This window comes from Cylas formicarius, unplaced genomic scaffold (genome assembly GCF_029955315.1).
Source record: "Cylas formicarius isolate icCylForm1 unplaced genomic scaffold, icCylForm1.1 PGA_scaffold_7__23_contigs__length_41026272, whole genome shotgun sequence".
Lineage (NCBI taxonomy): Eukaryota > Metazoa > Arthropoda > Insecta > Coleoptera > Brentidae > Cylas > Cylas formicarius.
The window spans coordinates 16,523,728-16,540,699 of NW_026844352.1; the positions used below are offsets into that span (position 1 = coordinate 16,523,728).

The 16,972-nt window shown below is 32.9% G+C and overlaps 1 protein-coding gene across 2 annotated transcripts in view; it reads right to left on the reverse strand.

Annotated features, from left to right (window-relative positions):
- Nucleotides 1-3,284: 3,284 nt before the first annotated feature.
- LOC132705676 (uncharacterized) overlaps nucleotides 3,285-16,972 on the reverse strand; it is a 78,942-nt gene continuing 65,254 nt past the window's right edge. For both annotated transcript variants that reach the window (XM_060676443.1, XM_060676444.1), the window contains exons 2-3: nucleotides 6,429-6,531; nucleotides 3,285-4,943 (exon numbers count right to left, since the gene is read on the reverse strand). In XM_060676443.1, the coding sequence (XP_060532426.1) occupies nucleotides 3,370-4,943; nucleotides 6,429-6,528 (1,674 nt within the window). In that variant the 5' untranslated portion in view covers nucleotides 6,529-6,531 and the 3' untranslated portion in view covers nucleotides 3,285-3,369. The remainder of the gene's footprint in view (nucleotides 4,944-6,428; nucleotides 6,532-16,972) is intronic.

Here is a 16,972-nt window from a genome sequence, read left to right on the forward strand (position 1 = left end):
CTGCTGAACCATAGAAATCCATCCTATTTCTCAATTAACAACAATTATCACTTTAAACTCTTAAAATAAGACAAAAAAATTGTTTTAGTAAATATATCTTAATTACAAAATTTAGTTCTTTTTGGTTTTGTCGTTTTTGAAATATATTGAATTTTACAATGATTTGATTTTAAGGAATCTCAAGTAAGGTGACAACCTCAACGATAGAGTTGACGCTTTTATTGACACTTCAGAGTGTTAGAAATTGTATTGAACACACTAGCCTCAGTTTTAAATTTGAATAATTTTTTGGGACTTAATCGTGGTAGAACAGCCGACGAAGACGTAGTTAAACAGAGTGGGCCAAGAAACTTTCATATTGTCATATATAGTTTATAGTCTAAATAAAGATGAGTTACAATCTACCTAAAACTTAAAGCGTTTCTCAGAAATTTTGAGAAATTAAAACAACAGATCGTAATATATAGCGAGCTGCTCATAATTAAATTTCGTGCTTAGCTGAAAGTTAAAATAATTATTTAATTAATTAATTAATAATAAGAATAATCAAATGTGAAAATAATTGGAAGTGCAGTGTAATTTGTTGTTTATTAAATAAATATTTATAAAATTTTTTTGGAAAATAATTTTGAGCATGTGTTAAAAAAAGAGTCCAAAAATATTTTTTAGGCTTCTAATACAATACAGTGTGATCTGTTTTTAGAATAAAGAAATTGATCCTAAATAAAATATAAACACGGGATTTTTCATTTAACTCTAGGAAGTTATTTAATAAGATGTGGACCAAACTTTGGAGCCATTTTCATCACCAAACTTTATAATATTCAAATAACATTTTTATGTGGTGGTTGACTTTCGCTTTTCAGTTAGGCAGTAAATTTAATTAATTAATTTTTGAATTAAGGTCTATATTTTTTAATTTCTCAGAACTTCTCGAAATTGGCTGGGTCTAAGTATATGAAATGTAACAGTTACTTTTTTTGATTTATAATTATTAGAAATATAAAAAAATTTAGTGTGTTCTATAAGAAAAAGTAAGTTTGATATGTATCTTGTTTGGGTCAATCAGTATATCTCAAATAATTTTGTAAAATACCCTTCATGAGGCCACATAATCCTGTGCTGAAATTATTTCCCCTTTTTTTTTGTTTTTCGTGCAAAATCCCAGGCGAATGTACTCGGCGGCCCTGTATAAATGGATATTGCCTTCTGTTTCGTGATTATAAACTGCTTTTGTATTCAGGCATCGTCCAAATTAGAATACAAACTTGCTTTCTATCACGTTAACGATTCTTGTCGACTACACGCTGTTGCCCAAAACAAATTGTCGCCATTACTGGAGACGTGGTTGTTAAAAATATAGACCGTGTTTTACTTTCAAAAATAATTAGAAACTTGCTTCCTCTAGGAAGCATATTTTTAAAGGTATAATAGTTGTTTTGTTTAGTTTGGTTTCGTGTATAATTAGACATTAAAGCTGGAAGGGACAGAAAGGCTCGAAAACGAGGGACTTCGCGGTGTAGGTGGTATCTGCGCAATACAGGCTGAAGTACTAACCACACTACCTTTTTGGGATATTGCCAGAAGGTCACACTGGTCTCTCTGTATTCATGTAGGCTCCGTCTTCAAAGTACCGATCTCTGTTTCTCATTTTCCTATTCTGCTTATTAATTTATATTCTATTAATTATGGTTTTGATGCTTAGCGTTTCGAGTTGCCGTCATTTAACTTGGTCGTGACGTAGTGTAGTAGATATTGTGATTGTGGCAATAGTATAAATGTAGCCGTACAGCTTTTGAAAAAAGATACCAGAAGTGGTTGAATTTTCCGATCAAATTCAACACAAACAAGAACCCGGAAAAAACCAAGGTAGATCTTTGAAACCTTTCAGTAATTTTGGCAATCAACCTAAGAAACAAAGAACATTGCCATTGTTAAAAAGATATTTCCCGGCAGGGATTCTATTTGCTGCTAAAAAAATCTCGAGGTTTCCGGTCAGAGAAATGCTTAAAAAATACTTACAAAAAAGTCTTTTAATGTTGACCCGAAAGAGCAAAGAATCAAAAAGCCAATCAAGCACTCACCGGAAGAAGCTCTTGATTTTTTATACATGTGCTATTGACAAAAAACTCACTTATTTTAAGGCAAAAAGTGGTGAATTGCCGAGTTGCTAACATTTACCCGAAATACAATATTATCCTTAAGGCTAATAAGGAATATTCTCCAAATGAACTTAACATTATAATAAAGGGCGTATATGTTGAGGTTAATCTACAGGCTCTTGTGAACCATTCCTCGCAAAGAACACTGGGAACGCAGTAGGACTAGGAATAGTACTCTATTACTACTAAATTAATCTGACATCTAAAATAGCAATCATTGATGAAAAACTCTTAAAAATTTAGGATAGCACATCAATAACTGGACCACTCTATACATCTGTTTATTGTTATTTATCTCGTTTTGTTTGTTTTTCTATTTTTTAGAAAAAAACATTTTTTGGTCTAGGCAAAGATTTTCTCCCCTCTATGTTATTTTACGAGACCATGTGCTCGGGTTATGAAATAAATGTGGAGAGATTTGACGAGTATTGTTAAATAACAGCAGCGCTTGTTGTTAGACTTCATACATGGTGTTATATGGCAGCAAGCAAATTGCTTCCGGTTATGGTGATCAAATAATAAACGCAGCATCTTTACCTATTGAAGAAAGAATATACAGGGAAAGTTTCTCAAGGAGGTTCTCACGGGAAGAATCAATGAAAGATGCACTATCAATATCGTCTGATCCTTATATTCGGTTATCGTCTAAATGTGTGAGTGCACGGTTAAATAAGGAACTATTCATCAAAGAGGTTCTTAATTTACTTCGAGAACCTAGACCATCAATTTATGTCTCTTAGTAGTGACGAAGATATCGATGGTGATTAAATAAGAGTATTATTACATACATACATACATACATACATTTTGTGTTTTTTTATTTTTTATTTTATTTTATTTTATTTTTTTATTTTATGTTTTTTTTACTGTTCTAGTTAATTTTTACTCGCAATTACTAATGCAGTACATATTTTGTTAGTAGTATCGAACTAAAGTTTTTGTTTGATTTAATTAATAATGACGGCGATATTTTTATCTGCGGTTCTACGGGAGAGAACCGTATGGCATCCTATATTCGCGTTCTTTGGAAAGCGCGGTGCCATCAAAAATTTTATTATTATTTATTATAACTTCTTAAAATTTGAATGTTTGGTAGTGAACATAAATAACAAGAAACCATCTCAAAAGAGTTTTTATTATCAAACATAAATTAATTTCAAACATAACTTATGCCTTAACGCTAAGGAAAAGTTCAATCACAAATATCTCATGGCTCCAATTTCCTAGCGGTCTCCACTATGCCCTTGTGATAAGTCTCGCTCGTTGTGTCCTTCGCATCTCTTACTTCGTATCCACCATTTACTTCGGCTTCTTGCAAGTTTACTTTACCGAATTCGATTGAGCCGAACCCCGTTTGAGCTATATGCTTCAGTGTTTGCAAATTGCCATTTCGAGCTTTCCTTTGAGGAAACGCGTCGCCGCGGCTGGACTTGAACCCGTGCAAGTGTTTCAAATCGAAATCTACTCCATCTAGTTTGTTGGTAATCTCATTAGTGTCACGAATCATGATTCCGTCGATTTGTTTCGCGGGTTTGTACGTCTTCACCTTCGAATGACCTTGAATTATAAGGTACAAAGGCGCCTTCAGAGGCTGCACTTGATCGGTTTTTAACGGATCTGTCGTCAGCGTGTTTACTGTCGTCGGCTCTTCTGTAGTTGTTATCGTGGTGGTGGGTCTTATTTCTGAAGCCGATGCTAGGTATTGCGTGGTATCCACTTGTTCCTTCTTTAAAATACCGACCACGGGACGCGTAGTTTCTATAAAAACGGGGCTTTGAGTCGGAGGAGGCGGTTGCATGGTCTGCATATCTATAATGGTTTGCATGGTTAAGGGCGAGAACATTTCCCTCGAAGGCCCCATCGGCATCGGCACTATATCGTCCATTCCGACACCCGTCGAGTGCATTTGAGCCAAGGGTTTCTCAATTTTCACGTAGGTGTTGGAGATTTCGTTGTCGTCCGTTACTTTGCCTTTGACTAAAATCTGTGACTCCAAGTTGGGCAGCGGCGGCGGGGTGACGTAGTTGATATTGTGATTGCTGTCGGAAGCTTCGAGCACTTTGTTGCTTAATTTGCTGTCTGGTGCGAATTTCACCGGCATATACGAAGCGGAAGGTGACAAACTGTCGACGTAGAGCACTTGCTTCTCGGTAGTGGGACTAAGTTCCCGATGAACAGAAGGCGACGATGTTACGTATTCGTCACTAGGTTTGAACTCGTTGGGGTCGCTTAAACTACTCGAGTGATAAACGAGGTTCGACTCCTGAATCGTAACGCTCGGGGTCGAAGTGGAATATTTTGGGCTCGGCGAACTTTTTGTCTGCGGTTCTATGGGAGGTGGCATTAGCACCGTATACGGCATCCCATGTTCGGGTTCTTTGGAATGGGCGGTCCTGTCGAAGATTTTATTCGCGAACGTGAATATCGAGGGGAACATCGACGACGACATGGACGGGAAAAAGGAAGGCCTCGAAATTCTCTGATTCGACACGTAGTTGTTCTCGTCGGAATATTTCGAATACGAACTGTACGAGTCCTTCCTGGAAACCGGGTTGACGACGGCAGGCTTTTTGGACGACACTCCAAGCAGAAGGATTTCTTTCTTCGGGTTGTCCCTGGACGATTTGGAATCCGATTGCTTCTTCGGGTCGACCCAGTACCGAACTTGGTCCAAGACTGGAGGAACGTAGTCGAATGTAGGGTCGTTTTTCAAAGGGTCGCCTCTCCCCAAGGGTTTCCACTGGTCGTAGTCGATTCGCGGCACGATCATACCTTTGTGGTCTGCAATTAGAGAAATGTTTTGCAGGATGTAAACTTTGCAATGCGGATAATTTTATACTGATTGCATCTCTTTAGTACGGGGTTTCACGCTTTGATTCATAATTTGTTACTTGCAAAACTGAAATATCTTCAAGTAATTCTTTTGAACTTGTAAAAACAGGTAGACACAGTCGAGTTGAAACTGCAAAAAGTGCGTTTACAAACTTTATATATCTAAACTCGAACAATTTGCAGAAATTCATTTACCATTATTATTTCTTTCAACTTTGCGAAAGTAAAAATTCTAAAAACCGAAAATAATACAAAAAAAAGGGAAATTCTGGAAATGGTTGAGATCCAAAAAAATAAGAACTCTATAAATTCGAAAACGGACACCAACAATCTCAGTAAGTTATATTGCAACATTCTGACATAAAATAACAATGAAAGATACAACATAGGAACATATTAATATAAAATTATAATATATAAAAATAAAATAAATAAAAGAAAAAAATTATAAATTAACAAAAACACTCTGTATATCCTCTGAACCTTGCACCAAAACAATTGTGCATCGTACGATGTTTTTACAGTAAAGTCGACGGGAGCAAACCTCGCGTATCGGTATTATTATTATTATTTTTTTTTTAAACTCTTATATATATTTTAACTGTTTCGTTAAATTTGTGTGTATTATGTGTGTGAGTGCCGTATACAAATCATTTTTTGTTGGACTTTTATCTTTTATCAAGGGTATGACTTTTTTATTCTCATAGTTGGAAAAAAACCAAAACAATAATATTTCTAGGCACTATGACAAAACCAAACGCTTTTAAAGTATAAACTTCCATATGATGCTACCTCTTCAATTTTAAGATTTGTGTTTGTCTCTTTTTGGTAAGGTTCTTTGTAATTCCGTTGTGTAAAAAAAAAGAACTGTACTATAACATAGACTGTATCCCTTTCTGAAGAAGGTCATAGAAGACCGAAACGTCAATATATGGACAAAAAATTTTAATCGCTTTTAATACAAAGACCTATAACCCAAGAACCAAAAGCTAAACATAAATATAGAGAAGGTCTAAGAAAAAACAAAATATAAACAATATATATATATATATATATATATATATATATATATATATATATATATATATATATATATATATATATATATATATATATATATATATATATATATATATATACATATATATACTGATGATAAATACGGCGGATTTTTTTATCTTACAAACGAAAATATACGCCTCAATAAATTTTTATAAAAGAACACTTTTTGCATATTTTCTCACAAAGAGCGAAATGGATTGAGTTAGACCACTCCTACCATTGTTCTTAACTAAATTTGAAGAACTTACACAACCACATGAAAATGAAATAGAAACGCTAAACTAGGACTCCTCGCCTTAAGATTTCGCATTTATTTCGAAACCGCGTTAATGTGAAGAGTTTCATATAACCCGTTTTAAGTTTGTCACTTACTTTCGTGTAAGAAGTCATCGTCAGTTTTTACAGACACTGTGGATAAGACAGCACCCGCCAGTACCCAAAATAGTTTCCATCTCTTGCCCCTGTTCGCCATGATCTGCAAAAATACGTTAAATTTAAAGAGATGTCTTGCCACAGGAAAAACATTGACCATATTTTTTACTGCTTTAGGAAACTTCTTATTTTACATCCATATTACACCTCAACTTAGTGTGTCCACTGATACGAAAAAAGGACATAAATCGGAAAAGTAAACACAATGCTGGGCGGGGAAGAGCTTGACACAAAATGTAAATTTTCATAAGAAAATTATCCTCTGAACCTATAGTGCGGCCAAAGTAATTTTTTTATCGATATGCCCCTCAGACGTTCATTATTTCATGTCCTCGAACATCAGAGACCTTTTAGACCTTGCTTGGTAAATGAATACAATAATTTCCCCTAAACAATATAGCTCGCTCAAATATATTTAGATAATCACATTATAGCAAATAAAAAGTTTTAGTGTCACGAGTTAGGTTGGGTGTTTTATTTTTTATTTTTTAATGTTATATTTCATTTTTTATTAACAAGTACTATATATTAACAATAATAATATTTATTATTAAGTTCTTTTAATCACAATTATGGGATCGTCAGGGTTATAAATATATAAATAAAAAACAACATATTCATTAAAGATTATTTTTAAATTCATATCTTCTAAGTTGTCAGTCAGATTTAGAAGATTGTAACGGTGCATAATTACGGTTCAAAAAAGCGTGATGAATCAAAAATATATTTTCTTTTTAAAATTGTTCAACTTTTTTATTAATAGTTTTTCCAATTTTTAATTAAAAAAAAAAACATTAGTTTTCATATTTGCAAAAAAAACATTACGACAGCGGCATTATTCTTCATATATGAAATTTTTTTAACTCATATTTTTTATTAGCGTTATTCGGAGATGATATAATAGACATATGCAAAGGGAATTTGAATTATATGCTGCAGGGTGTTCAAAATATACGAATATATCTGGATCACTTTAAATTGAAAAATTCAGATTTTCTTAAATGGCACGCGATCGATTTATTTTAAGTTTTCCAATATATAGCCCCGTTTCTGCCAAATACTATTCCCATAAAATTAGTGGGCCATGACAAAATGACATTGTTAAATTCTTACCTGACATCTGAGAAAATAAATTCATACAGTTTATTGTGGTGTCAGTAAAATAAAAAGAAAACTAGGTATAGAAGATAAGTTCATTTTTAGTAATAGGTATTTAAAAATAATTATTTTTTATGTGAATTTAAAATTTGGCAGTTATTTTGAAATAGTTTTATCATGGCCAACTAATGTTCCAAACATAAAGAAGGGTAAATATTGGAAAAGTTAAAATAAATATGATATATTTAATATAAGTTGTAGGTTTTTGATCTTTCAGAAAAATAATATACATTTTGTGACATTTAATAAAATCGAGATTTTTTAATTTAAAATGATCAAATATATTCGTTTATTTTCAACTAAAAAAAAATAATGGAGCTATTGTAATTCTTTTGCATAGGTATGTGAGAAGTTGTATTCTTTTAAAAAACTATAATATTGGTAAAGCGATTAGGTTTAGTTATACAATATTAGTAATACAAAAGTTTAATAATTTGCAAAACGAATTCAAAATTTAATTTCTATTGAAAAAAAAGTGCTATTCGTTACGCTTTTTTGAGCCAATTTAAAATAATTTTAAAATTTTACTTGCGAACAATCGTTGCCCCTTTTTTATTCTTATTTTTGGCCTTTGAATAAAATTAGATTTATTATTATTATTATTATATTTCCTCTTACTTTGCCTTTGAATAAAATTAGATTTATTATTATTATTATTATTATATTTTCTCTTTTCTTGTTCGGCCCTTTTACTCGCTTTTCTGGACTACCAAATAACGATTCTCGAATCACATACATACAAACATTGTTTAAAGTTTTCAATAACTTTTATAACTACTTCATTTATCTACTTAAATAGGAAAACATTTTTTTTATCACTAGCTTGTAACCATTTTCACTTTTGTTTGAAACATTTAGTAACTTTCAGAAACAAGCAATGGAAACTCAAAGTTCGTTGCTGGAAAGGGGCCTTAAGATTGCCACTGTTCTTGGGTTTGCATCTTGCCTATTCCGTCTTCGAGATTTTTTATTAATTTAAACATACAATTTATAAGCGACGCAAATAAAACTGTCAATTTCGAAATAAATTGCGTTAGAATTATAGGGCACAGGTGTCACCGAAGACTTCGATAAAAAAATGTTTGGTATCAAAAGACGAATTAAATTTGATATTTCCGGGTTAATTAATTGACTATCTCGAACGTTCTGTAAATCACATTTTTATATTTATTAAATGGAGGATATTGATTTCAATCCAACTTTTTGATTTGATTTTTCGATTTACATAATCAATATTTTATGCCGTACGTACAGGCTCTTCGGTGCAAAGATTTAAAATAAACAATAAATCTGTTCTTCCGTACAAGTGTGTAACTTGTTTCATTTTGTCAAGGGACATACAAAAAAATCTGGTTTTTATGGATCAGTCAAAAACCTTTTAGCTCATTTCGACTCTGCATTCTTATCTATGATCATCAGGGTCTTTGTTTTGAATAGTTCTGATCTGTTTTCTAATGCTAGAAGTTGATATAAATCATTATTGGACGCTAGAAGTTAGTGATCTTGGTATTTGATATACCTAGTATGACATTGTATAGAGGAGAGTAAAGAACTAAAAAGAAAATGTAATTTGAATATATACTGCGTGCTGTTCTACGAGTATATGAGGGTAACATTTACTCTTAAGCGAATAAAAAAATCGGTTAATAATTTATATTGGGAGGACAGTGAAGTTAACTGATATTCCAAGGTCCACTTTGAGTGGATTGCTTGCTAGTGATTCAGTAGAAATTAAGGAACGATATGACAAATGCATAATAAGTGTTTAGTAATGCTGATGGTAATCAGAGAAAGTCACTTGAATAAAGGAAGGCAAACGTCTTCATCGAAATATATCTTGAATGTACACGTATCTAGAAGAAAAAGAAGATCCATTTTACACTGTGGCTCGAGGGAAAGTTGGGTGCCAAATATTTTGCTACTCTTACCAAAAAACATTGGGTAAAAATCTCTCTTTTTCCAAATATTCGCCGAAGCAGCGTAATAGTCTATGATAATGCCAATTATCGCGACACTTTAACTAAAAAAGTACTAACGAACAGCAGCAAAAAGGAAGCATAGTTGAAGTTTTAGGATCCAAATCGTATGATAAAATTTTCATTGCATAGACGAGGTCATAAAAAAATTCAGTTTGATATGGGTCGAATTAAAAAACAAAGTTCGGTGTAATAATACAAAATCTTAGCGATATCACAACGCTGAGCCTGCTTACAAAAAATATTGTACGTCATACTTCCCGAAAGGGCCTTTGTGAAACTTTATACTTGCCTAATCATCCATTACAATAGCACTTTCAGGACTTATTGTTATTCTTATTCTATATAAGTTTTTATTTACTTGATCTTGAATGATCAATATCATCAATTATCTGTCCAGCTGGGTAATTGTAATTGTAATTAATATAATACTAATTATTCTAATTTTTCAAAGAAACTTCCACAGCTTAATACCAATATTTTTAAAAATCTTCTGGATTTCTCTTGCGTCAGTTGCTTATAACCCAAACAAAAGTAGGAAGTTAGACGCTCAGCTACTGAAACTGTAAACTAACTTATTTGTTTCGTTTTAGAGACTATAACGTCATCCCTAAACTACATTAAATATCCCATCATATCAAAACTAACCAAAACTCTGGTCATAAAATTCTTCGTAAATTCTAGTTTCGCTTTACTTCGAGAAAGAATCCATTATAGCCGTAAAGAACCAATAGACAAAATCGATAAGACTCTTATGCCTCTACATCTTAAAATTGCTTCCATTTTGTTCCCGGTTGAGTTCGATACCCTGTCAAACAAGATTCATGACAAAGTTGGAAATCTTCGTTTATCTTCTACACACAATCATATTCAAATGTTTAAAAAACTAACTTTAACAATAGTGAAACCATCAAACTTTTCTCAACTACCAAACACTGTGGTAAAAGGAAGAAATCATTTCAAATGTCGAGTCTACGAGATTCGATTTGAAGCCTCAAAAATCACAAGAAAAACAAAATTCCAAAATCTAACATTTCAAAATCTGAACGCAATGCTCTAGATATCTAAAATCTAATCCCGAAATTGTAATTTTACAAGCAGATAAAGAAAGTGCTACGGTAGTCATAAACACAACGGACTATCAGGAAAAAAATCAAGATATTCCTATCGGCGGATTCTATCGCCAACTTCAAAAGGATTCCACGTCCTCTATGGCTTCTCCTCTATCAGAATCCGTGAACCCGACGTCCAGTGAGTTTACTGGAATATTCGACTATTCAGTAGTTCGTTAGTTTTGTTTGGTTTTGTTTACGTTCATACGGACGACGAGTGGGGTATGTATTTATTAACTTATTTTTTCATTATCGTACAATGTAGTAGTGTTTTTGATGTACAATATTAAAATTTAATTACAAAATTAATTTAAACTGACTGTTCTGAATTACAATTTATCTTATCTGAAATTAAACTGACCGTCCTGAATTACAATTGACGCTTTCTGAAGTTAAATTAACGATTCTGAATTACAATTTATATTTTCTGAAATTAAATGTGGAAAAGGTGTGCATTATATCAAAGTGCACATATTATTGTAACTATTATTGAATAAAAATTAAAAACCCAAATAAAAATGAATCCAGTGGCACTGTTGCTACTTCAAAAAAATATTGGACAAACTATGTTATCTAATAAAAAATTGAGAAAATATCAAGAAGAGTTTATTATATACGGATTTACATTTTGCGTTGTTAATGGGAGAGAACGTCCGTTGTGTGTTAATAGCTTGGATAAATTAGCAAATGAAAGTTTGAAACCTGCTAAATTAAAAAGACATTTGGAAACGAAATATAAAGAATTTGCAAATAAATCTGAAATTTTATTTAAAAGACGAGCTTAAAGTATGAAAAATGAAACTGTATTTAAAAAAATTAAATAAAGACAAAGGAAATTCGACATCCTCTTAGTATTTCTGTATTACAGGATGTTGTTATTGTAATTAATTACATTAAAGGCAACAGCCTAAACAGTCGTCTCTTCTCAGTTCTCAGTATGAGACGTTACTACTAGATACTGAAGTCATTGAACATTGGCTCGGAAAACTCAGTTACATGGTTGACATTTTGGAAAAACTTAACGATTTGAATTTGAGTTTACAGGGTGAGAATACAAACATTTTAACACTGAGCAGTAAAATAGAAGCTTTTAAGAATAAGCTGATACTTTGGCAAGAAGAATTAAACAAAAACAATACAGACATGTTTCAGTGCTTTTCAGAATTTACTAATGAAAATAATATAGATTTTATGTTATTTAAAAACATCATTTCCCATCATTTGATAAAATGGCGAGAGAACTTTACGAAAAGGTTCGAAAAATTTCCAGAAAAAGAATTAGGTTGGATCCGTGATCCATTTTCGTTTGATATTATTAATTCCAATATCCCTTTAAATGAAAAAGAACAGTTAATTGATAGTTCAAATGACGAAACTCTGCGTATTCAATTTAGGGCTCTGACTTGCTAAAAATTTTGGTTATCAGATAAAAAACAAATATGGCAATTTGAAAAAAAGGGCAATCAATATTTTGATTGAATTCGCATCGACCTACTTATGTAAACTTGGCTTTTCAAAATTAGTTGGCATTAAAACAAAATACCGATCTCGATTAGATCCAGAAGATGACTTACAGATTGCGATTTCCCATACAGTTGCGAACATGGAAGCGATCAATGAGTCTTTGCAAGCGCAAACTTGACATTGAATTCTTATGAGTAAATGTTTAAATGTAATTTTTTTATTAAATAAATATTTGTACTCATATGCATAAATAAAACCATTGTTTCACAAAATTATGTGTTGTGTAAAAACCTATAATAAAAGGAAATTTCAGAAATAGTTTCATTTTAACTACGTTGACGTTTAAAAAAAAACTCTACTCAATAGAGTAGATAGTAGAGTCTACTGTCTACTCAGGGGTCGTGACAAATTGTTTCACAAAAATGGGGGTCGCAAATGACGATAGGTTGCGCACCACACTGCCTTAATGCACCGTCACATGGCCATCAAAAATCATCGATTATCAACTCTCTTGTTTACCGAGCTGAACCCGAGTGAACCCGAAATAATTTCCACACTGGACATCTTAGGTGTTCCATCTCAAAATACACTTCACAATAACCTTCCAAAGATAATGAGTCCTAAATATCTATATATATATATATATATATATATATATATATATATATATATATATATATATATATATATATATATATATATATATATATATATATATATATATATATATATATATATATGACACTATATTCCGGGATATCATCCGTTCGCTTGTTGAACTCCGACTCGAATCCTGCAGGCGTTTCGCCAAAATTTCACTTGGCATCTTCAAAAACACTTCGAACACACACACACACACACACACACACACACACACACACACACACACACACACACACACACACACACACACACACACACACACACACACACACACACACACACACACACACACACACACACACACACACACACACACACACACACACACACACACACACACACACACACACACACACACACACACACACACACACACACACACACACACACACACACACACACACATATATATATATATATATATATATATATATATATATATATATATATATATATATATATATACAGTGTGTCCAAGATAAGGATGCACAGCATGGGGATCTCGGAAACTATAAGAGATACAGTGTCGGTTAAATTAGACAAAAGTTGCGCATTTTGATACCGAACAAGATCCCGTTTTACAAATTTGAAAATTCCAAGCCGTTCCGGAAATATCCGAGAAAAACCGAAATATTGCGATTTCGTTTTTATTATTTTTTAAAGCTATTTGAAAAGATATGAAAAAACGGAAGACACTTTTCCATTGGCACTTTTTAATCTCTCCAAATTGACGTTAACAAATTTTCATTACAGCGTTTCGATTCCATGGAACCACCATCAACTTTGATTTTTCTTATGGGACGGAAAAAAAGTGCACACAGTATTAGGTTGTGCTTTTCATTGCGAATTCAACGATGTACGATACAATACGGTTACTTATGTTTTTATCCAGAAAAATGGCTTTTTAATACATTTCAGCATTTAAATGGAGTAGGCCATGACAAAATGACATCCAGTCAATTTCAATGACACATTAATGTTATTTGTCTTTGTTATCAGTCGATCATGAGTTTATTCCTTTAGTTATTGTTTTTGTATTTTTATTGTTGTTGTCTTTTTCTAATTTATTTTGTTCTACAATGGAGGGAGGTAATTTTACAAACGAAGAAAAATGTGATATGCTGTCTTGCTACATCTGATGCCAAAGAAATTGTGTGGAAGCCGAGCGTATGTATTCTAACAAATACCCAGAGCGGAGACAACCTGACAAGAGTATTTTTCGGCGTTTGTTATTTAATCTGAAAGAATGTGGATCATTTAAGAAGCCTGCATTATCCCGACAAAAACCTTCCAATGAAGAAAACCAATACATTGTTCTACAATCTGTTATCGAAAATCCACAAACTTCTACCAGAGAAATTGAAGACCAGAATGGGGTAGCTAAATCTACAGCTCAGTTTATTTTAAGGAAAAATGAATTTAAGCCTTACAAATTCAGAATATGTCAAGGATTAAAACCGGGTGACGACGAACGAGGTAGACATTTTTGTGAGTGGTATACCAGGATGTGTGATGAGAGTTTTAATTTTCCATATAAAGTGATTTGGTCTGATGAAAGTATGGTGACCAATAACGGTATTTATAACAGGCGCAATACACACTATTGGTCGCAACAAAATCCACGTGTTAATAGACTATCCAGACATCAAGTTCGCTTTGGGTTTAATATTTGGTGTGGGATTTTTGGTAGCAAGATTATAGGCCCTATTTTCTATAATAATTCCTTAACTTCCGAGCGGTACCTTGACATCTTGAGGCACGATTTAGAAGATGCCTTAGATGATTTACCGCTAGGCGCTGTGCAAGGCTGCTGGTTCCAACAAGATGGTGCCCCAGCCCATAACTCCAGAGAAGTTCGCCAATATTTAACTGAACGGTTTGATGGAAAATACATTGGGACTTACAGTGAAACACCTTGGCCTCCAAGGTCCCCGGACTTAACTCCCTTGGACTTTTTCTTATGGGGCTACATAAAAAATGAGGTATTCAAAGAATGTTTTGACAACGAGGAACAATTACGTCAATCAGTACGAGCAGCGTTTAATAAAATTACTCCTGAAATGTTAAGTCGTGTTTTGGAGTCTACCGTGAGACGGGCGTACTTATGCCTAGAAAATGGAGGTCATTTATTCGAACATTTGTTATAGAATTTGTTTTTCATTAACTTGTTGGATTTAGTTGTTATGTTAAATGAACAGTTAGAGTTAGTAAATAAATAAGCACATTAACTCGAACTTGTCAACCATTTTCTTTTGCCTTTCATCGTTCGGATCTCATGGCCTACTACAATAAAATACTAGAAATGTATTAAAAATCCATTTTTCTGGATAAAAACATAAGTAACCGTTTTGTATCGTACATCGTTGAATTCGCAATGAAAAGCACAACCTAATACTGTGTGTACTTTTTTTCCGTCCCATAAGAAAAATCAAAGTTGATGGTGGTTCCATGGAATCGAAACGCTGTAATGAAAATTTGTTAACGTCAATTTGGAGAGATTAAAAAGTGCCAATGGAAAAGTGTTTTCCGTTTTTTCATATCTTTTCAAATAGCTTGAAAAAATAATAAAAACGAAATCGCAATATTTCGGTTTTTCTCGGATATTTCCGGAACGGCTTGGAATTTTCAAATTTGTAAAACGGGATCTTGTTCGGTATCAAAATGCGCAACTTTTGTCTAATTTAACCGACACTGTATCTCTTATAGTTTCCGAGATCCCCATGCTGTGCATCCTTATCTTGGACACACTGTATATATATATATTTATAAGAATAATATATATAAGAAGAAGGAAGATACCGAACATAACCAAACAGTGGCCACCATCAAGAATCAGGTTATCAGGTAATATCTATTATCTTCTGTTTGTGTTACTCTGTGGAGTAAAAACCATGCTCCAAAAAAAAAAAAGATTTTATTTTGGTTTCAAAATTTGTAAATAGCAAGTTTGTGACTTGATTTGGAATTAGGTTCTATAAATTTTAGTCCAGATAATTTTTCATGTTTTTAGTGTGTTTAAAAATCCTAGTTCGAAGCAAATTTGAGGAGTAAATGGGGAATTTATGATTATTTGAGTGAACTGAAAATATATTTTTTGAGTTGTGAATCTCTAATACCATGTGATACATACCTATGGCAGTGGCATAACCCCAAGATTCTGAAACAGCGGTTGACAATATCTCTCTATATATCTCTACATATCCTGTGTTGGATATAATTCTGATGGCCCTTTTTTGCATACGAAATTTTTGTATGGAATCTATCGAGTTGCAATCGTCGTAACAAAAAGTTGACAGCTGAGAAGCGCTTTACTAAATAAGCAATATGGTCCTTCCAAGAGAGGCTATCATCCAGGATCACACCCAACAACTTCGCAGACCTTCCTTCCGAAATATTGAAATATTTACATTTGTTGAAAACACTAACGAGTGAGTTTTATCCTCATTCAATTTTAAGCGATTCGCTGTAAACCACATATTGGCATGTTCTTCCACCAACTGTGGTTTTCCCTTAATAGTTTCTACATTCATAATTGATGTTTTAAATGTAGAGTCATTAACCGTCAAAATTAATCGCAGCCACAGGGTCCATATGGCCAAAGAGGTCATTAATATAATGGAACTCTGTGGAACTCCATGCATTAAATTTCCTAAACTGAACATTTTATTACTGCCTGCTTTCTATTAAGGAGAACGTTAATTTCAAAATTCAAACTGGTTAGGATTTATCAAATTATATGACTCAAACTTTCTAAGCTATTGGGATAATTGATACGGATAGGTAATTATTAGGATCAGACATTTCGCATTTCTTGTAGATTGGCACAACTTTAGACACTTCAAAAACCTCCGGATATATTCCAGTGAGGAACCACCTATTTATTATGTCAGTTAATGGTAAAATTATTCAAGCAATAAAAGTCTAAAACTTTTGAATTATGCAAAGACATTGTGACCTGCTCAAGTGAAAAAACCACGGAAAATTTAAATGAGCATTTAGCTTTAGTCAAGTTACGCATCAACTTAGGTGTTTCTAATACTTTATGGGCTATTGTAGTAAAAAATATGTTGAGTTCGTTAGGGGATAAATCTTTCGTAAAATTATATTTACT